The 23,414-nt window shown below is 43.3% G+C and overlaps 1 protein-coding gene across 2 annotated transcripts in view; it reads left to right on the forward strand.

Moving 5' to 3' along the window:
• GALNT14 (polypeptide N-acetylgalactosaminyltransferase 14) overlaps positions 1 to 23,414 on the forward strand; it is a 322,644-nt gene that overhangs the window by 135,825 nt on the left and 163,405 nt on the right. For both annotated transcript variants that reach the window (XM_063124153.1, XM_063124154.1), the window contains exon 2: positions 2,891 to 3,060. In XM_063124153.1, coding sequence (XP_062980223.1) covers positions 2,891 to 3,060 — 170 coding nt within the window. The remainder of the gene's footprint in view (positions 1 to 2,890; positions 3,061 to 23,414) is intronic.

Consider the following 23,414-nt stretch of genomic DNA (forward strand, 5'->3'; position numbering starts at 1 on the left):
AAAGACACAAAGTAAAAATATTAAAAAGATAGGACATCCAGTGTGATGGGAGTGGATATCTGCATGTGCAATAGGACTCCCTTTCCTTTCCCAGCATTCCTTCCCAAATGTGATCCTGGATGTCCCCCAACCCTTGGGAGCAGATTTGATAGCATGTGTGGGTTTAGGGGTGCAGAGAATCTGTATCGCTAGTGGTGGCAGTTCCATTGGCAGACATACACATTTGGGTACAACCCATAAATTGCAAGTAATAGAAAATAGCAGATCAAGAACAAACCTCTAAGAATGTCCTCCAAGAGAGGAAAAAGAGACGCCCACTCACCAATAGTGCATGTCCAGTCAAAAGTAAGTAGGCCTTACTCCCAAGTAGAGATGTCAGTGAAATTTACAATCAATTGAGTTTGTATTTCTACGAATCCAGACTGAAGATTCCACTGTGGGCAAGCTTTTTTCTGAGTCATATGGCTTCTGCAGCCTTGAGGACTGTTTTTTTTTTTTTAAAAAAAAAAAAACTTTCCAGAATTTTATGCAAATGAAGTCATAGAAAAATACGTAAAATGAAGAAGAAGAAGAAGAAGAAGAAGAAGAAAAGAAGAAGAAGAAGAAGCCGCCGCCTGACAGAATATGCACATTTCCCCCAAAGGCAAAAAATATGGAAATACACATTTTGGAGAGATTTGCGCATTTAGAGGGGGATTCAAATTTTTGCAAAATTGGGAAAATAGAAAAAATCTGATTCCCTCAGTCAGTGGACAATGGAATGAAAGGCAGCTAACAATATGTAAAATGCAGACGGAATGGATTTTACAAAGTCCCTTACGTCCTTACTCCCAGCTAAGTGTGCATAGGAGTGCAAATTAGATTGCAATCTTACATTTATTTTTCTTGGTATGAGCCCTGTTTATCATGGTGGGATTTAGGTTTAAGTCAAATTGTTTAGGGGTGGGAAACCTGTGGTGCTCTGGATGATGTTGGACTAAAACTGCCATTATCCCTGACTATTGGCCGTGTTGGATGGGGCTGATGGGAGGTTGTATTTCAACAAACACCTGGATAGTTGCAGGTTCCCCACCCTTGCTCCAGAGGCACTAAGGTTGGATTTCTTTTCTCTTACAGCAGAAAGAGGCATCTGGATTGATGACACCTGTAGAAATGAATATTTCGATACATTGGGTCCAAAATACAGGAAAAGTTTCCAGCGCATACCTCATTGAAATGAATGTGGGTTATATAACAGAGAAGTGTTTCCTATCTTCCATTCATTTCAATTAAGTTTTGCACAGGACAAGTTGAAGTGAATAATGGTTTTGATAGCCACCATGGCTTTAGCAAGATGTAATGAAGCATGCCTCACAAATATATTTGCTTAAAAAAAAAAGTAGTTTTAAAAAAGTCTGCAACCATGTAGATAAGAGTGATCTTGTATACATTTAGATGGCTACCCTGTCACTAAAAGTAGTTAAAAAAGAAATGAAAAATATCTCATAGCTATAGCAGGAGCTAGCCATTTGGAGTTTGCCTATGACTCCTTTAGAGGAGTAATATTACGATGTGGAATGTGATATTAAACATTACAGGAGTATTTTAAACCAGCCCCGTGACTGAAGATGATGCATGGGACATGGGGCATTTATTTGTTGGAGCCATCACTTGCTTCCTCCCCATCTTATTCTTATTTTTAAAAAATGTGCTGTCAAATGTGAATAAAATCAATTATGGGATAAAATTGCCTGTTTTGAAAGTTTCATTTTGTGCCATTACCAGGCAAAAGGGACTTGGATATGGAGTTAACAATAAAAAAAGATCAATTATTGGATAAGATCGCCTTTTTTAAAAAATAAATAAATGGGGGTGTCAGAATGATTGTACAAGTTTTGAATCTCTCTGTACTACACACAGGTTGAGATCAATGAGGTTGTGCTTCTGTAATGATGTGATTTTATCAGGGCCACATTGTGTTAGCTTCCACAGAGCAGGGACAAAGCAATGGAGTGAAAGGACAATTGGACTCTTCGGTGAATGTGAGCATGGCGAGGAGAGCTAAATGCAGCTGCTCTAGACTTCGTGCTGTAGTTTGGGTGGATGGTGAAGGCAGGTGCTGCAACTGAAGCTGCAATGCTGAGATCATACCTTTCAGTGCAGGGCTGTAGCCCCTCAGTCCAGGGGTCCAAATCTGCCCTTCTGGGAATTCCTCCAATGGCCATGCTCCTTTCCTCTGCCCCCCTTTCCCCCCCCCCCCCAACCACCAATCATTTGATGGCTTTCTGGCTTTTGTGCAATTTTTTGCCCTTTCTAAAAGGTTAAAATGCCCCTCCTAACGCTTTCTTGCTAGCTGGTAGTTTTGGAAATTTAGCCCCACTTTGTTAACCTTTGGCCCCATCCCTTTTTTCCTTCGGAATACGCCACTTCCCCCAATACCATTATAAAGCAGTAGTGTAGATCCTGCCCAAATGGCTACCATGAGCCCAAATCTGCACTATAACAGAATAATGTGATAGAATCCTGAAAGGTCAAGCGGACAGGACTACTTCAGACTTCATATGGGTGGTACAATTTGTAAAGGTCCCTTAGATTAACTAGTTTTCTGCAAGTAGGAAACTATTACAGCTCCTCTCTGTGCTGGGTTACTACTTGCAGGGAGTTAGTTCCTCTTGTTGTTGTTGTTGTTGTTTAACAAACTCCTCATTTTGCTTCATGTGAAGATATAGCCCTGACAAAGGGAAGCAGAATAATATCCTACGTATTTCTTTATTTTTAAAAGTTTTACCTAACCTTTCCCAAAAGTAGCCCCCAAAAGTTAACATCTCCAATAAATAACAATAACCAAAAACATTAAAATTCTATTTCAGTGTTTATTGTTCTGATGGCATCTATGTTTGTACTTGAACAGGGCTCTGACATCGATTGGGATGATCTCTGGGATCAGTTTGAAGAAAGAAAGTACCTGAGTGCCCGGAGGTGGAAGGGTGGAGAAGACCCATATCGACTGTATGCCTTCAACCAACGGGAGAGTGAAAGGATACCCAGTGACCGTGCCATCCGTGACACTAGACACCACAGGTTTCATATTCTTTCCTCCCCCTCCTAGTTGTATATTCAAGAATACACACACAACACTTTCACTTTCTCTCTCTCTCTCTCTCCTCTTTGAAATCTGTACTATACTGCACTTACAACAGTTGTAATGGTATATGTTCCAGGGCCTCACAGTGCCATGCTACAAAATGTTTATTATAAAACTTAGCACTTTCAGGTCTCATCCTGTGGGGGAGACAGTAACCTTCTCCAAGCTCCTGGAGAGTTATCTTTCCACAAGGCCAGATCTACACCAAGCAGGATATTCCACAATGAAAGTGGTATGAAAGTGGTAGATGGAGGCAGGATTTACACTACTGCTTTATAGCAGTACTGAACTGCACTGACAACTGTTTGAGATCATGACACATGCTATATACTACTTCCATACCACTTTCATAGCGTTATATCCTGCTTGATGTAGATGTGTCATGGTCCTCAACTTCAATACCACTACAAAGCAGTAGTGTAGGTCTGAAAAATAAATCTTGGGTGTTGATTAGAAATCCTTATGCCTGTTTTTCTGGGCAAAACTGTTCCTTTTTACCGAAACCTTAATGCGACCATCATGGCAAGAGCCAATCTATACTAGATAATATTGCATTGATGCTTAACCGTAAGTACTGCTGAGATTTTCATTTGCTTTCTGACTGTAGCCAGATGCTCTTTCCTCCGGAGGGAAGTTGACAGCCCTGATGGGTGTCAGTTAATAGCTAAGCAGAAAGTATGTCATTCGTGGAGAGAAATAACAAATGGAATATTTACCATCTGTCCTGTTGAAGATGGAACTAAATTTAACTTTGGCATCCTTTCATCCTCTCTTCATCCAGAGTCAGTACTCCTGGGCACTTCCTCTCCCTCTCCCTCTCCCTCTCCCTCTCCCTCCCTCTCTCCCTCTCTCTCTCTCTCTGTGTGTGTGTATGTGTGTGTTGAGAGGGGTGAATTCTCATTGTATGACTCAAGAGATGGACGGAACATAGATATAACATGGGGTAATTATATTTGCTTCCTGTTTCCTTCACATGGTAATTGGGTTCTGATTTATTGAAAATGTCAGAACAATGCTATGGAGGATGCACCATTAGCTAAGTGCTTGAGCAAGCACCGTGGAAGGAGAGGTGTATTGAAAGACCGAAACAGCAGGCATCTGAGAGGATGGGCCAGAAAAGGTCGAAAAGAGAAAAGCATAGGCAGGGAAGAGGAGGGGAAGAGGTCCCAGGGGGAAATATGGCCTGTCATTGGACAGCTGTTTGGGGAGATTCAGCAGATATGCTGTGGCGCCGGAGTGCACTTTGCAAACAGGGTGCGCCAATGCGTCTCATTGGAAGGAGGGGCTGGGAACCGTGCATTGGAGTGCCCAGAGCTGCCTGGTGGGCTAATGGAAACTGTCAGCAGCAAAGACTTGGGAAGCAGGGAGGATTCCCGCCTCTGAACCTTTTGGAGATGGTTAGTGGCGGCTCTTCCTAACAGGCACGAATGCAGTGAGCATGCAAAAGTCTTCGGAGTTTTGACGCTAATGGCATCGAACAAGCTTGCCCCATCTGTATTTTGCCTAACGTTTTGATTGAGTGTTGTATTTTTAAACAGTGAGAGGGGAATCAGTCTTTCTCACCCTACGGTCCAGAGATGGGCAATCTTTTTTTCTGTCAAGGGCTGCAGTCCCTTGGGGGGGGGGGGCGCTCCTTGGTGGTGGACAGGGCCGAAGCCTGCCACAGGCAGGACAAGAGCCAAAAGAAAATGGGTCGTTTCTCTTTCTCTTTCTCTTTCTCTTTCTCTCTCTCTTTCTTTCTTTCTTTCTCTCTTTCTTTCTCTCTCTCTCTCTCTCTCTCTCCCTGCTGCTTCCTTTTCTCTCTCTGCCACCCCCTGTTTTCAGTCTCTCACTCCTCCTTCCCACACAGCGGGCTGCCAGGGATGGGGCCGATTACTTTTGTGAGAGGTCTGAATCGATCACATGCCGACCACTTTTGAAATTTGGCTCAGGGGTACAAGAAATGAGGCCAAGGTGACCTTAGGGTCTCAGGTTGTCCACCTCTGGCCCATCAGGGGCCAACCTGTGCTTTAGATGCCATAAGCGACAAAGGCTGCAGGGGGTTCTTGGTGGTTTGGGACAGGAGCTGGAAGATTGTCTGGGAGTAACATGGAGTTAGGCCTGGTGCCTCTCTGCTCTCTCCGCATTGCACTACTGCCTGCTCCCCAGCTCAGTAGACTAAAAGAGCAAACCTGCAAGGCATTTTGGACTGTTTGTTTAGTTTATTCTCAGTCCACTTTTAAACCAAATCTCTCAACAAAATGAAATTGTTTCTTTTCGCTTACAAACAGAAACAATAAGTCAGCTATCCAATAATAATAAAACTACATTAAAACAAATAAAACCAAACAACAGCAGAACAGCGCTGAGATGAGAGAGTGGCTGAAATCAATGAAGTTCCTGGGCAAATTAAAACAAGGCGCTGAAAGGTTATCAAGCTAAGTGCCTGGTGGGCTGTTTGGGCAGCCACTTATGCATTACCAAAAATGAGGTCACCAATTTGCATAATATATTCGCATATGCAAATCTAGAAATACTTGTTCTAATTTAAACAGAAATGCATCTCACCATATTGGGGGAAATTGACCAGATGACCTGTGTGTCTGCTCGGTCTGCCATCCAGATGCAAACTGTAGCTGGCCAACTTCAAGGCTCCTGTTGCATTCACTCTTTATGGTTCTTTTACTTTAAACCAGACTTGGACTGGAGAGCTTATCAAACAGAGGAGACTTTCAAATAGACTGTCCCTGGACAGCTCAATGAAGAGAGGACTATCCTTGGTCCTCTATGGGCAACTGTAGGGAAAAAAATTTCGCAGTCAGTGAGCCACTACTGAAAAGGCCCCCTCTGTAGTGTCATGTCCATAAATTGTTATTTCATTAATTAAAATACTTATAGCCCTCCTTTGTGCCTCAATTTAGAGATGCCCGAGGTAGCTTTGTAGCAAAACTTGGAAAGCATTTAGGATTGTTTTAAAAAGCAATAGACCAACGACGGGAATCAGGCAGAATCGGTCAAGCATCCTTCAGACCAGAAGCTTGTCAGAATAAGAAGGCCTTTGCTTTGCTCTGAAATATTATCAGGGAGTGAGTGAGACAGATCTCCTGGGAGAGGAAGTTCCAAGGCGTAGGCATGGCAACAGAGAAGGGCCTATCATGCATTCCTGCCAGCCAAGCCACAGGTAGTGGTGGGATGATACACAGGAGAGTTTCTCGAAGTGATCAAAGAGAATGGGCAGGCTGATGTGGAAGCAGGCGATCCTTTAGATATCCTGTGAGGCTTTAAAGGTGATATTGAATTGAGCTTGGAAACAGAGTAGAAGCTGGTGATACTGGTACAAAAGATGAGACACTTTCCCCCTCACCTACCTCCCAAAAACGACTAGAGCAAGTTTAGGCAACCTGGACCTTGTCTACACCAGCTGTTTATTGCACTGTAATATCGAAGTCATCCCTACCGGGCCACATGACGCATAGCTGATCCTGCTGTGACGTTGGATCCACCCCTCAGTTGTTCAGGAATATCACTGACTGCTTTTGTCACAGTTTTTTCAGCACTCTCGCTACAATCCCATAGTCCGTGGCTGGTGTGCCCCTCCTTTGCGAAGTTGTTGCTGTTTGTCATGAGTTCCTGGCTCTGCAAACAGCCAACCAGCTGTCAGGGGCATGTGCAGGTGTTTCGGAGGTGTGGGGGAGTGAACACGGCCACCATTTTCACCACATGTTTCGGATGTGTATTGGCATGCTGTGGTGGCAAGAGTGTGCATTTAAAAAAAATACAAACTTAGCGCTGTGCAACATCGCACATTCGATGGACTCCCTCTCCACCCCATGTGTAGCTATGCATTTGCATTCATGCGCATCTCTGACACATCATACAAAAGTATCCCTATAGCCACATAATCTGCCTATCCCCACCCACTTCTCCTGACCAAACATGCGGAAGCGCCATCATGTGGCACACGTCCTCTCGCAACAGCACTCCTGAAAATGCAGAAAAAAGTGAAAGTGCTTAATTTCAACAAGATTGTGCTCATTGAGCTTATTTAAATGAGTGTTTGATAGTATGCTCGTTACTGGCCACTCACGGATGTTTGCGGGTCATTCTGATGCTGTTGTCAGCCTCCTGTACATCTCCCGCTTCATTTTCCCATTCTAGCACTAAAAATAAAACCTCAGAAAACCCGATACTTCTGGGATAAATCAATATTTTTCGGCTTTTCCTGCCATGTGCAGGCAAAGTTGCGCTATGAAATGTCCACTAGAGAGCGCTGTCCCATTCAACTACATTGAGGCTGTACAAGCCACGTGGTTGCTGCTCTCTTCCTCATGTAGTTACAGCTCATTGCAGAGGTGGAAGAGAGGCAGGAAGCAGAGGCACAGTAAGGGAATGCAATTCCCACCACCCCTGTCTGAAGGAGCTCGTTGTTAGAAACTAGTTTAGAAATTAGTAATTAATTTGTCAGGACACAAAATGCTGGAAATATTTCCAGCATAAGGGTAGTATCCAATGCTGCCCATCCAGCACAGGGCCCACTCTTGTTTTCATTCTGCACCCTGCACTGTGCAAGTGGCACCCATTACTTGAATAATGGAATTTCATTGGTTCTGGGGGCAAGCCTGGAAATGAGTGCAATGCTCGCTCCTAGAACAGGGCAGGTCGGTAGTGCAAATCACTTTTGCCCTGCTTCAGAAATAAGCATTTCCATGTGTTTTGGGTTGCCCCAGGAAGTGCTACATATTCCATTCCACAAACAGTGGGCACTGCTTGTGGAACAGAATCAACCAGGCTGGTTGCTCATGAGTCAGTGGTCATTGTTGGATTCTGCCCTTTATCTCACTGAAGAGGATTATACAGCTCACCTTTCGTTTAATAAGACTGCAATCCTATACACACATACCTGGGAGTAAGTCCCATTCAACTCTACAGGGATTACTTCTGAGTAGACATGCATAGGATTTCACTGTAAGACACACAGCCCCTGATCAGAAATGCTTTTAAAAAAAAAGATGCACGGGATACATGATAGTTTTGTTTGTTTTGCATATGTAACTCCATTTGACACAACAACACCCCACCCCCACGATGCACACTACCTGGTTTTCCTTCACTTTCAAAATAATATTTCAGCAACTGCTTATTAAAGAAACAAGCCAGTCAGAGATGAAGTGATGAAAGATCCTTTAACGGATTAGCAGCTGAAAGATTGCAAGCACGAACTATGCATGAACAATGTATTTTTTAACAAAACATGAGAGAGATAAACAGAGAGTTGCCCTAATGCTCTTTGCTGGAAACCACAATGTTTAGCATATTTACAGGACATGATAGTAGATAAAGCATTCTACCATTGGAAAGGAGTTAGGACTTGATAGGACTTGCTTCTGTGTAAGCATGCATTATTAGCCCAACACTAAAACCTTAGCATTGCATTCTAAACCAACAGAAGTGTCCCATTCTTAATGACGAGGATCCTGCACCCAAGCATTGGATTTCAGACTTTTACAAAAGAGAGAGTGTGGGTGGAAGCTTTATTTCTATTGGATGGAAATGATGCAGAGGATAGATTAGCTTTCCTTTGCTTTCAACACTTGGCTGTGGGGCGGGGATTTCCCTTAACTACAACCAACCTCATGCAGTCAAAAAACAAGTGGCTACCTCCTATATCTTGACAAAACTACATCTGCTAGCCAAGGCAAAATAGAAGAGCACTGTTTGGGGCTCAAGTGCTTCCCCAAATTGTAAAGTGTTTTTTTTTAATTGGTAATGCTTTTCTTTCAAGATAAGACTTCTCAACACCAAACCTCTCCCTACACTACAACTTCCTCCCCAGTTATCAACATTAAAACCCATCATAGCTAATAAGAGCCTGAGCAGAATATATCCATATTGTGATTTCCAGTCAGACTGGATTGCCAGAGTGGGGGGGGGGCCAAAGGAGGAGAAAACTTCCATCAAAATATTCCTCCTTCCCACCTGCTTTCCCATTGCCATGGGGCTCTTCTCCTGAGCCCCTCCCTTCTGATCCACTCTAAGGCTCCATAAGTGACTCCTTTGCACTATGGAGTCAGGGACTCAAGGAATAAAAATTCCTTAAAAATCAAATACATGGATTTTTTTTTAAAAAAGAAAGTGGGTGGGTGGGTGGAGAAGGAAGCTTAAACCTTTCACTCACAAAAAGCCATGGTCCCTAAATACACAGCACATCTAGAGACAACTACAACAAAATCCTCACACCCCTTCAAATTAGTGCATGGAAATGAGATTCATTACATGCAATAGAATTTATTTCTGAGCAGACATGGTTTGGATTGAATTGAAAATCAAGCAGCAGCAATGTTCAAATGAAGAATAAAAGAACACACACACACACAGTGTAAGCAAGTTGTTAATTGAAGGATTATTGTGCTGGAAAGGAAAGGAAATTCTCAGTAACATCTCTCACCCAGGGCTTCATTATACAATGAGGGCCCAATGACCAGTCCAAAGTCTCATCAGCTGGCCTGTTCTCAGTGTTTGGTAATTTATTAACTGGTAATTTATTAACTGGCCTCAACAAGGAATGCTACATCATTGGTCACTGGTACCAATCCCAACTGTTTATACCCTCTTCTGGTAATTGCTGCTAGGTGCGTTAAGGCTTGCAATGATGGGAGTTGTAGTCCAACACCTTTGGAGGGCACCAGGTTGGGGAAGGGCTGCTCTAAAAAAGAAGAAGTAGGTGGCCCTAAGTTGTTCATCATCAGTTTTCCACAACCCCACAGTCACTTCTGCATATCATAGTCTCCATCCTGTCCTCATGGTTTATCTGCTTTGGGAGAATGAGAATTTCGCTTGCACTTTCTGCCTCCTTAGAGGGGATGTGGTGTTAAGGCTTGTGAGCCTTAACTCCCAATTTCCCTGCTTTTTGGTGTGTGTTTGAAAACTGTAGAGCCTTAACATTGTTTTGTAAACCGTAAGTTTAATGAATTCATTAATGACTGGAAAGGAATATGGCCAACCAAGTGGCAAAATCCACAGGTGACACAGAATAATTCAAGATAATTTATTCAGCAGACTGGGAAGGATACAAAGGATTTCATAGCAATGGAAAGAGTGATCATGGCAATGGCAGGTTGAATTAAATGTGGATAAAAGTGGCGGGACTAGGTAATTTAAACTGATGGGGCTGTAAATTAGTTGCTCCTTTGCAGGAACTGCTAACTCTGGATCTTGAGTCTACTTTAGCTGAATGGATCAGCTGATTGCAACTCAGAACGAGGTGTTAAGAAAAACACAGAGAATAGTAGAAGAAATATGTTTTGGTAAACCTTCCGTACTTGAACAGTAGCAGAAAGCAATCCACCGTTCATTAATTTCAATGAATTGTACACAGAGAAGTCCAGTGCATAATAGCATAGCTTGGAGGACCATACTCAGGTAGTCTCTAAATTATAGAATTGGAAAATGTGTGTTTGTATGTGTGTGATCATAGCTGAAGGAAAAATTATACAATATTGGTAACAAGGGATGTATAAAGAATTAAAAAAGCAAAACAAAATTGAATCTCTTTTAGGGAAAATGACCTCAGTGTATTAAATTGCTGATTTTTTATTTTTATTTTTTATTTTTTTGAGAGGTAGTGGAAGCTACACAGTTTTAGTGAGTGAGCAATTGAAAAACCCTGACTTGGAAGGAGAGAGATTAAATGATCTAATAGGCTGGGCCCATTTTGCATTCCAATGATTCTGTATTTTTATGTTGCTTAGGACAACTGCCCCACCTGCGACTCATTCATAACAAGCAAGTAGATGTTGGTGATTCAATTCCCTAAGTTTTCTCCAATCCTTTGGCAAAGTCTTTCTGAGCAGGGAATGTCGTCATGGCAGGTTCATCCAGCAGACTTGCAAAATGAGCATTAACTTACTGTGATCATGCAATGAAATGACTATGACTATGGAGACAAGCAAAAAGTAAGACCATTGGGTCCTTTTAATAAGATGATCACTACAGCAGTTAGCAGAACTGAGGCTAAAAAGCATTTCAAGTCACTGGGGAACATGAAAAATAAGAAATAAAGGGCATTGTATAATACACACAGTATGAGAAGCCATGTGATTAGGGAAAATCTGGAAAAAGAAGTGGAAATTCTTATGGGGATGGACTCATTAGGGTAAGGGTGGGAAACATGTGTCCTGCAGATGTTTGTTTATTATTATATTGTATCACTTAATATAATAAAATATCTATGCATTCTGGACAACAGTTCCCATTCACCATTGGCTATGCTGGTTAGGACTGATGGAAGTTGTGGGCCAAAATATCTGGTGGGCCTGAAGTTGCCCACCTTTGCCCTAGAACCCACTAGGATTTCTACTTTAGTTTTGCTGCTTTTGTTGTCGTCATTGGAAATTGGAGACCCATAACTTCTATCAAGGGAGCAATGCAGGGAGTTGATTTGGGAACAATAATGGATGTGCTTATAGGTAATAGGTATAACAGAATGCAAATGGGGTTGAGGGCAATTGGGCATTTGCCCCTTTTTGCAATGCCCAGGGACACCCACTCCTCTATTCAATGCATAACCTTCTATAGGATGCTTAGGAGCCACACATTCTCCACCAGTTCTTTTTTGGATCCATGTAGGTGGTAGCTGGATATGATCCCTGAACCCTCAACCTCCTGGGTATATTTTAAATTGTTATTGCACATCATAGCTATAGCACCAAAAAGTAAAACCAACCCTTGAATATTGCAAAATTAAAATGAATATTCAAATTGCATATTCTTCTGTGTCTGCTTTTGGCCCAAGCAATCATAAACCATAACACTTTCACACTATGGGAACTGTGAATTCATTCTTAGTTCAGCACTGGGAATGAAATCTGTATCCAGATGTTGTTTTAGCAATAGTCATACTAACACCTTAGCATCTCACCGAGCAAGAAGAATATAAATTCTGGAGAAGTAATTGCTTCTCTCCTCCTTCCATGAGCAGCAGCCTCTGCTGGATCACCTGCCCTTCTGTAAATAAAAAGACTCCTTCTATTCACAAATGGGCTATGCTGATCCAACCCATTGTTAAGGCTATTTCATGTTGGCTCAATCCCCCAGGAAATGGGAAGTTAAGGTTGATGCCTTAACAGACATGCCCTGTGATCAGTGATGATGTTGTGGACCATCAAATTGTGCTTATCTTGGTCTTTCAGGCCCAAATCCAGATGGAGAGGGTGGTGTGCAATGGCATTATTATTATTATAATTATTATTATTATATTTCTTACCCGCCTCTCCATTTTGATCGAGGCGGGGAACAATAGCAAGTATTAAATACATAAAATACTGATTAAAAACATAGTATTCATTGTTAAAACATCCTAAAAAAACATCCTAAAAACGTACTAAAAGCATGATGTAGTGTAGTTCCCATGGGCATTTTATACCCCAGGAACACAGCCGAGATACTGCAAGCATTTACACTGCCACTGGAAGTAGTGCCTAGGCTTTTGTATGTGTGGTGAGAGGGGTGGGGGATGGGGAGATAAAGGAAAGAGGACCAAAAAGAAGAGACCCTCAACCACTTCATGTCAAGTAAGACCTCCCTCCCAAAAATTCTTTAATTCGTTATTAGTCTTACTATCTCTAACAACTGAACAGACAATTGCATTGGACTGTCTTTTGAATTCTGTTCTAATAAATACACTAGAAGAGCAATAATAACCTGGAGCCAAAATTGCACTGTAAATCATCACTGTTCGCTCTGTGTGTGTGTGTGTGTGTGTTGTCGTCTGGAATAGAGTCATATACTCCAACTTGGCAGGTTGGAAATGTAACAGTGAGTGGGATGAATAGCCCACAGCCCAAAGAATTCTTTGTGATTGCTTTTGGGTTTATGCCATCTGCGGCAGACACCTCCCAATGAGCTCAGGCATGCCAGCGTTCCACGGCTTTGTTGCTCCATATGCTAGCCCTGCTGACCTCCACCTTCCAAATGGTCCATTGATTTTATAGAGATACAGTTGCTGCCACGAGTGCTAGTTTCTGCTGGTGACATGCTGGTCTTGACTTGGCAGTTCTTATAAATGAGGGAGAAGTGCAAAGATGATGAAAAAAGTCATAGGGAATCTGCATTTTTCAGGGAATGCTGTCCAAGAAGTTGATATTTTAATGGCATTATTTATAGATTTTATCAATTTTTATAGAACAAATGCCACTGCCTTATACTGAATCAAACCTATCCTGGTATCATGTTTTCTGATTGGCAGTAGCTCTCCCTCATTTCAAGCAGAGATGTCTCCCAGATCTATTACATCCTTTAACTGAGATTGAATCCAGGACCAAAGCATGCCCCGTACTATAAAGTTAGTAGACCAGCTCACACAAAAAGCCCTGCTCTCTTCCTTACAATACAAGTCGCATTGTTAGGTAGGCTTTAGGGTGGATTCCTGCATTGAGCAGGGAGTTGGACTCAATGGCCTTGTAGTCCCCTTCCAACTCTGCTATTCTATGATTTTATGACTTGTTCAGAATTTGAACCTGGGACTCATCACATCCAAATTGTGCCTTCAGATTCAAAGCTGCTTCTCAAACAATTCTTATTCCATTCTTCATTGGAGCTAACACATGAGCACAGCAGGTCATTGTAAGCCCTGTTTCACAGGCAAATAGCTGAGAGTGAAGCACAGTTGATTGCTTTATGTTGGGGATCCCCAATGAGGCACCCAAGGGCACCTCAAAGGGCACCTGCGAAGGGATCCCCGATGTGGAGCCTGTGGGAATGGCAAAACTTTCAATTTTAAAAAAAATAATGTTTTTTTCTTTTAAAAAATACGTACACAAATTTGAGTATATCCATAACAATGAATACAGATAAAATGCATCTAACTTTCTAGCAATGATATAGAGGCTTCAACAAAAGTGCCCCAAATATAAGTGTCCATTTGAATGTGCCATCCATTCAAATGTTGGAAGTATTGTAAGGTCCTTAATCCACAGCATTATAGGAGGTGAGTGTTTATCCCCCCTCCCTCCCCGGTGTTGTAATATCAGTCTTCCAGTTGCCAAAAGGACATGGAGAACCCATTTATGCTGACCATGTGTTAATTTCCATGAAGCAGGTAAATAATTCAAAAGAGCGTGCACATCAGTGAATATTAAAGACTGTTCATTTCAAAATGTATCTGTATAATAACCTCCTCCCCAAAAGAATCAACTACTTGATGTTGCAAAAACCTAGGACAGGGTGGGCAAACCAGCAAGTTCACCAGTCCAGAAGCAGTCAGACGTTGCTTGGTCATTCAGTGCAGAAAGGTAAGGATGTTCTACTGCTGCTCTACTGGTAGAATGGTTCAGTCTGCTGTTGCCACCTGATACCTGGCCTACCAGGCCCAATATTTTATTCTTCAGACCACAGTTTAAAAACAAAAGTTATTCTTAAGGTGGGAAATAGCCCAGTAGCCTGGGATGGAGTTCACAGAAAGCCATTACATTGCCCAACCCCAATGGGTTTTGTGGGCAGCAGAGTTGCGTCTGAGCCAGGAACAGAGGCCAGGCACATTTATTTATTTATTTATTTGCATTTTTATACCGCCCAATAGCTGAAGCTCTCTGAGCGGTTCACAAAAATTAAAACCATGAAATCAGTGTGTGGACGCATGCCACTTCAGCACCATGGAGGAGAAAGAGCCTAGTATTGCGGTTAAGGGTGCTCTTTCCAGAAGCATTCACCAGTTTTTTGCAAGGGGGGGGGAGTCGGGGGCTACTCTGCATTTGAGCTGGTGTGAGGAGAAATGTGGGTGTGCCTGTTTTAAATAGGTTCAGGTTTTCATGCTGGGCAGGGTTGAGTGAGAAATTTTCCAGGTACAGACTACATGAGGTGGGGCCCCTGAGGTAGCTTTGTGGCAATTACCAAGACTTGCCGCTCTAGGCTGTGCGACGCATGGCCAGGTACAGATCATCTTTGGGACTAACTTGTCTCACCCATTCAGAATTGTGGGCTCCCGGGTGGGAGGTGACTCAGGAAGTCCTCCCTTCCATGGCCTAGGGCAGGCATGGCCCAGGGTTGGGGAGAGGGAATCTGGGGCCACTTGGGGCAAAATCCAGCTCTCTGGAGTCACCCTGGTTCTCCCGTCCCTGGTTCTCCCATCCCTATCTCTGGAATTATTATGGTAAGAAACTATTTCACTGCCGTATTGGTTATACTACCAGAGTAAGGTAATCTACACCAGGGGAGAGGAACTCCTGTGGCCGTCCTGGTCCCCCAGATGGCCATGCCAGGCCCCACCCCATTTGTCTCAATCGTTCGGTGGTTGCCCATCCCTTGTGCAGTTCTTTCCCCATTCTAAAAAGTTGAAATGCCCCCTCCTAAGGCTTCGCTACCTGCAGTAAGAGCTTTTAGCTTCAGTATGCCAGGACGTTTTGTAGTTTTGCCTTCACCCCTTTGACTTTGGCCTCACTCACCAGTGCAATGTGGCCCCTGAGATCTTCTCCCAAATGGGATTTGGCCCTTGGGTTGAAAGACGTTTCCATGCCCCTGGCTTCAGGAAAAGGTGGTGTAAATTACTATCTCTTCCCCCGGGGCAGACGTGGCTCATCTGAGTAACACCAGGCACAGTTGCCTGATGGATCCATTAAAAATTAGTAGGGATGTGCTCCGCTTCTAATCGGACCGGCGAATTAGAAGTGGAGCAGGGTGCTTCACCTCCCCTTAAAGCGGAGGCGAAGAGGATTGGGGGGCCGGCGGAGAGTTGCGAAGAGGATCAAGGTGAAGGCGGATCCTTCACCTCGATCCAGAGCTCCGCAAGAAAGGTAAGTGGGGTTTACTGGGCCCTGCCACTGTCGCTGTCGCCCATGCGGCAACAGCGGCAGGGCCCGGTAAACCCCCCTCCCTCCTCTCCCTTACCTGCGTCCATCCGCGGTCCCTCGGCTTCTTCAATTGAGCCTGCGGCTCAACCAGGAAGTCTAGGCCAGCCCAGACTTCCTGGTTGAGCCACGGGCTCAATTGAAGAAGCCGAGGGACCGCGGATGGACACAGGTAAGGCCCCCCTCCCCCTTGGTCCCTTACCGGGCTCTGCAGGTAAGGGAGAGGAGGGAGGGGGGCCTTACCTGGCGCCACTCCACTGCGGAGCTCCGATTCGGAGCTGGAGCTCCGCGGCGAAGAGGAACGGACTATGGGCGGAGCGGAGCGGAGTGGTCCGATCCGAAATTTTCGGGTCGGCCTGCGCGGCGGATCGGGGGGTCCGTGCACACCCCTAAAATTTAGCATCCTGCAGAGTCACTCACACCACTGCAGAACTGGCTTGTAAGTTTAAATAAATGCGGCCCTAGTTCAAGTCATTACCTGCAACTTGCCTATTTATTCCTGGTGTCTGGGTGCAGCTACCTCATGGCTATGAAAACAAATTCATACTGTATACCGTTTGCTGCACTGAAGATAAGTGAAAGCAATTAGATTTAAACACAATGAGCCTTGCCTTTGGACCGTCTCTCCACAATCTGTATTGATTTCTCAGATTGCCTTGTTTTCTTCCTCCATATTTAGTTAACTTTTCAGTGCCTGTCAAAATAAACCTGCTTAGAGACTCAGGGCTGAGTCACGCTGAGATTGCACACAGTTTGGTTAAGCAAGATCTGCAGGACTGAAATGGGGATACGTTCTATAAAAGGTCATTTTTCAGAAACTAATGATTCCGTGGCATCCTCCTGAGGTAGAGCAGATAACATTAGCAAAAGCTCTCATCAGGAAAAGGTACAAAGACGGCACCCCTTTGATGATAAAATATATTGCAGCACTGTGCTTGTTTCGCATTCACCAGCCTGATGCTTCATTTTGATTCCTCTTTAAGTGGGTTTTGTCTAGCAGGCTCTGGAAAGGTAACTAGATTTGGAGGAAGAAGACAAGGCAATGAGAGGAACACGGGAGAATTTATTGGCAAGGGATGACGTTTAAATCTAATTGCTTCCACTTACTCCTCAAAGAGGAGATTTTTTTTTTAAAAAAAATTGAAGGGTCAGTCATAGGAAGGACAGCAATGAAAATGTGACAGTTTTATAATGCGGTTCTGCTTTGAAATGTGCAAGCGTTTTTCTCCCTGCCTGCCGCCCCGTCTTTTGGAACTGTTTGAACTGTCAGCCCCTGCAAATGCGTCCTTCCATCCAGTGCTCAGGCTGGTTTCATTGTGGCTCATCCATGACTGCCAGCCGTAGAAATAAAGATCCTGTGTCTGAATCCTGAATCCATTTATGCCCTGTTATTCGGTGAGCCGTCTCTACTGTCTTGAGAAAGGCATAGCAAAGCGGAGCACACTCAACACTAGGGTGACCCTATGGAAATGGGGACAGGGCTCCTGTATCTATAACAGTTGCATAGAAAAGGGAATTTCAGCAGGTGTCATTTGTATGCATGCAGCACCTGGTGAAATCCCCTCTTCATCACAACAGTAAAAGCTGCAGGAGTATAGCTAGAGTGACCAGATCCAAAAGACGGCTGGGCTCCTGCAGCTTTCACTGTTGTGATGAAGAGGGAATTTCACCAGGTGCTGCATGCGTACAAATGACACCTGCTGAAATTCCCTTTTCTATACAACAAAGATACAGGGGCTCTGCCTTCCTTTTCATATGGCCACCATAAGTGAGTGGCCGGCATTATATTTCCCTTGTCTTGGGAAGTCTAAGATTATAGTGTAGTTCCATTTGTCTCCAAAGCCTTGTTCAGATGTTCACCTTAACACATGATGGTTTAAGGTGGGTAGAGGGTCAGAGCCGTGACACTTGCTCCGTCCCCTATGTCTCCAGTCAGGTGTGCTATAGCCCTGCCCACTCAGTTCATACCTTGCTGTGTTGAATAGGGTGATCATATGAAAAGGAGGACAGGGCTCCTGTATCTTTAACAGTTGTGTAGAAATGGAAATTTCAGCAGGTGTCATTTGTATGCATGCAGCACCTGGTGAAATTACCTCTTCACCACAACAGCTAAAGCTGCAGGAACCCAGCCGTCTTTTGTATCTGGTCACTCTACTATAGCTCCTGCAGCTTTAACTGTTGTGATGAAGAGGGGATTTCACCAGGTGCTGCATGCCTACAAATGATACCTGCTGCAATTCCCTTTTCTACACAACTGTTAAAGATGCAGGAGCCCTGTCCTCCTTCTCATATGGTCACCCTAGTGTTGAATCAGCAAGGTGTGAAAGGGGAGTTCTATTCACAATCGTTTGAATGCGAGTAGAGTGCGATCCCAGACCCTGGTGTTCCTAGATGTGCATGTGAATGTGAGTAGAGCTCCTCTTCAATCTTCACTGATTGAACATGGCAAGATCAGAACTGAAGTGAGTGGGGCCAGCACACGCAGAGATGTAGGGGCCAGCACGCCTGACCCTGACCTTCTATCTACTTTAAGCCCTCACGTATTCACGTGAGTGCTTGAATAGGGCTTTACTTAAATTGCTCCAAGTTTCTTCTGGATCTGACTGTTGTAATTTGGGTTTTCACATCTACTTAGGGATGGAGAAATTTATCAAGTATGATTTTGCTCAGTTTCTCATTTTTCTAAGTTCATTCTATCTCATTTTAGCAACAGTTTGTGGTTACTTTTCTGAAGTCTGCATAGAAATAGTTCATATTTTTGGGACCATTTCTCAAAATATACACATTTGTACATACATTTTAAAAAATATAGGCATAAGTTTGCAAGTTATTTTTCCTTAGAAAGTCTGCTTTGTGCAGACTTTCCCATAATATACACATTTTTCCTTTCAGTTTTCTGTAATATACACATTTTGCATGCATGATTTAATTTGCAAACTGCATTGCAAAATTCTGAAAAAATGCAAATAACATAACTACATTCCACTTTATGTGTAGTTTCAGGAACTGTTAATTTGGTAAGCTTGCATTAAAATGCAAATCAACCCAATTTCTCACCCACCCTTACATTTAATATATATACTTTCACGCGCTTTTTATTTCTAATTCAACATGTTCTGTGTTTTATTATTGAAGCTTCCGTCACAGGTATAAAACAATGTTTCACTTACTAAAATGATTCTTATCTGCATTTTGGGAGGACCAAATTGCAGGACTATATAGCCTTCAATAAGATGGTTGAAAGAAAAAATTGTTCACTTGGAAGAACCAGACCAGAATGTTGCAATTTGGAGGGAAAGCCCATATAGATGTACCATTTTAGCCTATGGTGCATTATATCTCCATCATCTATAGTTGTCAGAGATCCTACAATTGAAGAACTGTCTGGGCATCAGTGCTATCTAAACATCATCATCATCATCATCATCATCATCATCATCATCATCATCATTATTTTGTTTTATTTTGCCAAAATAATCTAATAGTGCAATTGTACACATATCTATTCAGAAATAAGCCCCACTGTATCAGTGGAGCTCATACTCAGCTAAGTGGGTATAGGATTGTAGCCTTAGACAAAGATCTGTTGTGTGCTTTACACAAATGTTAGTGCCAATGCATATTGTTTGGGTTGTAGTGCTTGGTTCTGTGTTCCATGCTTGTCTAAAACCAACCAGCCTTATTCTGGTTTGGCTTTCATTGTGGGTTTAACATATCCTTTGCAAGGAACTAGAAGTGGGTGGTACAGGGAGGACTATGCATTGTCCTACTGGGGATTCCCACATGTTGGCTGAGTGGAAACTAAATTGGGGCCGTTTTTTGTTCAAGCAACACAATTCTGCCATCTTCCCACCTGCTTCCTCCTCTCTTCTACATCTTGGAGTCCTAAACTGGCTTTGAAGTCATCTTGTCCATGTGATGTCCATGTACATATTCTGGAATAAACAGTTTTGACAATTGCTTCTCTAGTAATAGCAATTGGCCCCACACAGCAGGTCCTTCTTTGATTAAAGTGCTGTGCAGAGGATTTTGAGCTTCTTCCTTTCATGTTTTTGTTATAAGATGCTTTTTTCTATAAGCCAAAGCCAACAATACCCAGCTGACAGCGTTCTTTCATTGTTCTCCCTCTCTTAATCTGTAATCCCAGCTGTCTGAGTGTTCACAGAGCGCCCAAGAGGCTTCATAACCTATTATCTCAATAGGGTTTGGTATGATTTGTCCTACCCTGGAGGTACGTCCATGAAATACAAACAAACACATTTGCAAAGGAAAAATGTTCCTTAGATAAGAGAGAATATTCATGGATGGTTGAAAATCATTAGATGTGAAAAGCTTGGATTCCTGGAAATTTCCTTCAGTTTGTGGAACAGAAGGGAAAGGGTGCCATTCTGGAGGCTGTGCAGCACACTTCTCATGTGTCCCTCTGTGCCAGTAATATTCTACCTCTAGGGATGCTGGAGAATTTCATTTGGACTGCATGTTTATGCAAAATGACCTAATTCACACTTTCTGGACTAATATTAGAATCGAATATAGTTATCCTTTGGATTCCACACCTCTCTGGATTTGGCAATGGAGTTCTCAGGTTATACATTGCTTATAAAAACGTGTATAGTAGAGAAAGTTGCATAAAAAGCTGTGAATATTAGGGACAGATGCTTACCAAAAGCATATATTGGGAAAGTTGCAGAAGAAAATATAGGCAAGTTTCTGCATATATTTCTTTAAACTCACAGAATGATGAGGAAATGGGATGGAATGGGTTTCTGGTTGAATAGAGGCAAAACTGTCACAGACTAGATAGAGATAGTTTCATAGATCCCTTTGCACATCTGATAAATGTTTCCTGTGTTGTTGCTCTTATTATTCCCATGATTTTAATTTCATTTTTGAACCATTTGTTGAGTGTCAAGTAGAGTTTATATAAAATAAACAGGATAGAGCTTACTAAATGAATAAAATCTCACTTAAGTAGGTTAGGAGGCATGAACAGGTGGGACTTTATAAAAGCAGCAAGGAATGTGTGTTTTTTTAAAAAAAATAACAACAGCCTACAGGATGTTCTGCATAATGAGAAAAGGCTGGGGCTGAATCCATTTCCACCTGGTCAATCTGCTAAGTCACTCGATATTTGGAGCTTTCTTAATATATGCAGGTCTTTAAGAAATGTACTCATATTCTAACAACACTGCATAGATGAAGATATCAAAGTAGGTGTTCAAACCCTTTAATTGGGGATTTCAGTAATAATTAACATCAAACAGAAACTGGGTTCACATGATAAGTGGGGGAAACTATGTGATATGGGTCATTTCCCCTGCCCTCGTGTGTGTGCCCTCCATTTGCTTAATTACCTGTACTGCATCATGGGTTGCTGTGTCATCCAAACCTGGCATGTAGAGTGGCAGGGTGGCCTTTAGCCCAACCCACAAACCATGGGTTGTAGCAGGGGTTGTGAGTAGGGGTGTGCACGGACCCCCACTCTGCTTCTCTTCCAGATCTGCGATTTGCAGATCGGGCCGCTACGCTCCACCCTTGCTCCGCCTATGTCCGCTCCGCTCCGCTGCGGAGCTCCGGATCTGGATCAGAGCTCCGTTTTCCCCCCCATAGGCTTGCATTGAAAGCTAAAAAAGTATACAACTTTTTTTCTGTTAAAGTTAGAAACCTCAAGTTTGGCACCATGACCCCTCATGGATGTATACACACGCACGCCAAGTTTCAAGCCAATCCTATCATCCCCTGATTTTTGGGGAATTTTTGAAAATCGGGCACCCCATTCACACCCCTTTCGATAGCTCCGTCAATTTGCATGTTAGAAACCTCAAACTCGGCACCATGATAGCTTATCCAGGGATACACACGCACGCCAAGACTCAAGGCAATCCCATCATCCCCTGATTTTTGGCGGGGCTCTAACCTTTTAACTCACCCCAAATCAAGTCCCATTTTACAACTACGTCAATTTGCATGTCAGAAACTTCACCTTCGGTCCCATGACAGCTTACCCATGTGTCCACATGGACGCCAAGTTTCAAGCCAATCCCATCATCCCCGGATTTTTGGGGAATTTATGAAAGTCGGACACCCCAGTATCTGCAGACAGCTCAATGGGCCCAATTCAAAGGAAATCCCAACATTTCATGAATTGGGGAGTAGAGATAAACCTAAATATGAATCTTCTTCCACACTTGAAAAATTGATTTGGAACTTGAGCACAGGAAGGACTTCTCCCCTGAGTCAAAGCAAGACACACAAAAACCATCCCTGCGAGGTGGGCAGGGGAGGGGAGAGGGAAGGCAGGCGGGCATCAGACATTTCTGGGGGCACAAGGAAGTGAGCCAAGGATAGTTTCAAAGCCAGTAATGCATATAAAATGGAATAAATAAATAAATAAATTAACAAAGGAGGGGTGGAATTAAAAGCAGCAGTGTTGCTGAATAAACAACAAGAAGAATTTTTTTTAAAAGGCTATATCTGTCTTTTACCAGTAAGAGGGGAGTGGACGTGCCCAAGAGGAGGGGGAATCATCTGCCAATTTGACTGGTCCTGTCTAGGTACCAGTCTTTAAGAAGCAAATGATCACTTCAACTCATGATAGGCATTCACTCCAGTGATTTATCTTTGGAGAGCTCTGATGGCCCTCCAAGGACAGGAGAGTGCACAGGGCACTTCCTTACCCTAGGGGAGCTCATCCCCTTGCACCACATCTATTCAGTTGTTCCACAAAGTTAGGGTGGGTAGCAGTGCTGTGCTTTTTCTATCTCTTATTATTGACTTAGTATATGATTTCAGGTTGTGTTTGTGCATTTGGTGGGGCTACTGTTTTAAAAATCACTGGGAAAAGTCCATTCAGACTAAGAAAGAGAAGTTCCCAGAATCCCAAGTTACCCGTTTTGCCTATCCCCTCCTCCAACTTTGGGATCATGTGATCATGACCAGGAGTTGACTCTGCCCCTCAGCCCTTCGAAAAAGGTATTTTCCCGCTGTTTTACCCAATTTTTTCAAAAATTCTAGCAAGCGAACCGCAGCACGCAGAGAGCTGAGAGTAGGCTCAAAATGATCCCCAGCCATGACTCTCTAAGCACAAGACGTTTCAGAAACATAGCTTAAAAACAACACAGTTATTCCCTATTCTTTTCTGCAATGCAATCCTATGGGCGAAATTTTTCAAAATGGCGATCGGATTGGTCTGCGAAAAGAGAAGCGCTCCACGTATGGCCGCTTCTCTTCGCCGTGCTTCTACAGGTCCCCAGTCTGCTTCTACTCCGCCTCTGGGCAAGGCAGAGCAGGCCAATACGCTTCTGATTCTCCACTTCTAATCGGAGCGGAGCACATCCCTAGTTGTGAGGTAGGTTAATAGCCATCCCCACCACACCATGTGCTGGGTTAGGACAACATGACAATCTGCGATGCAGTGTGGATAATTCAGCAAATGTCAAGTGTGCGAGCAGCACATGCAGGGGTGGGGAAAA

Source organism: Elgaria multicarinata, chromosome 4 (assembly GCF_023053635.1).
Source record: "Elgaria multicarinata webbii isolate HBS135686 ecotype San Diego chromosome 4, rElgMul1.1.pri, whole genome shotgun sequence".
Classification (NCBI taxonomy): Eukaryota; Metazoa; Chordata; class Lepidosauria; order Squamata; family Anguidae; genus Elgaria; species Elgaria multicarinata.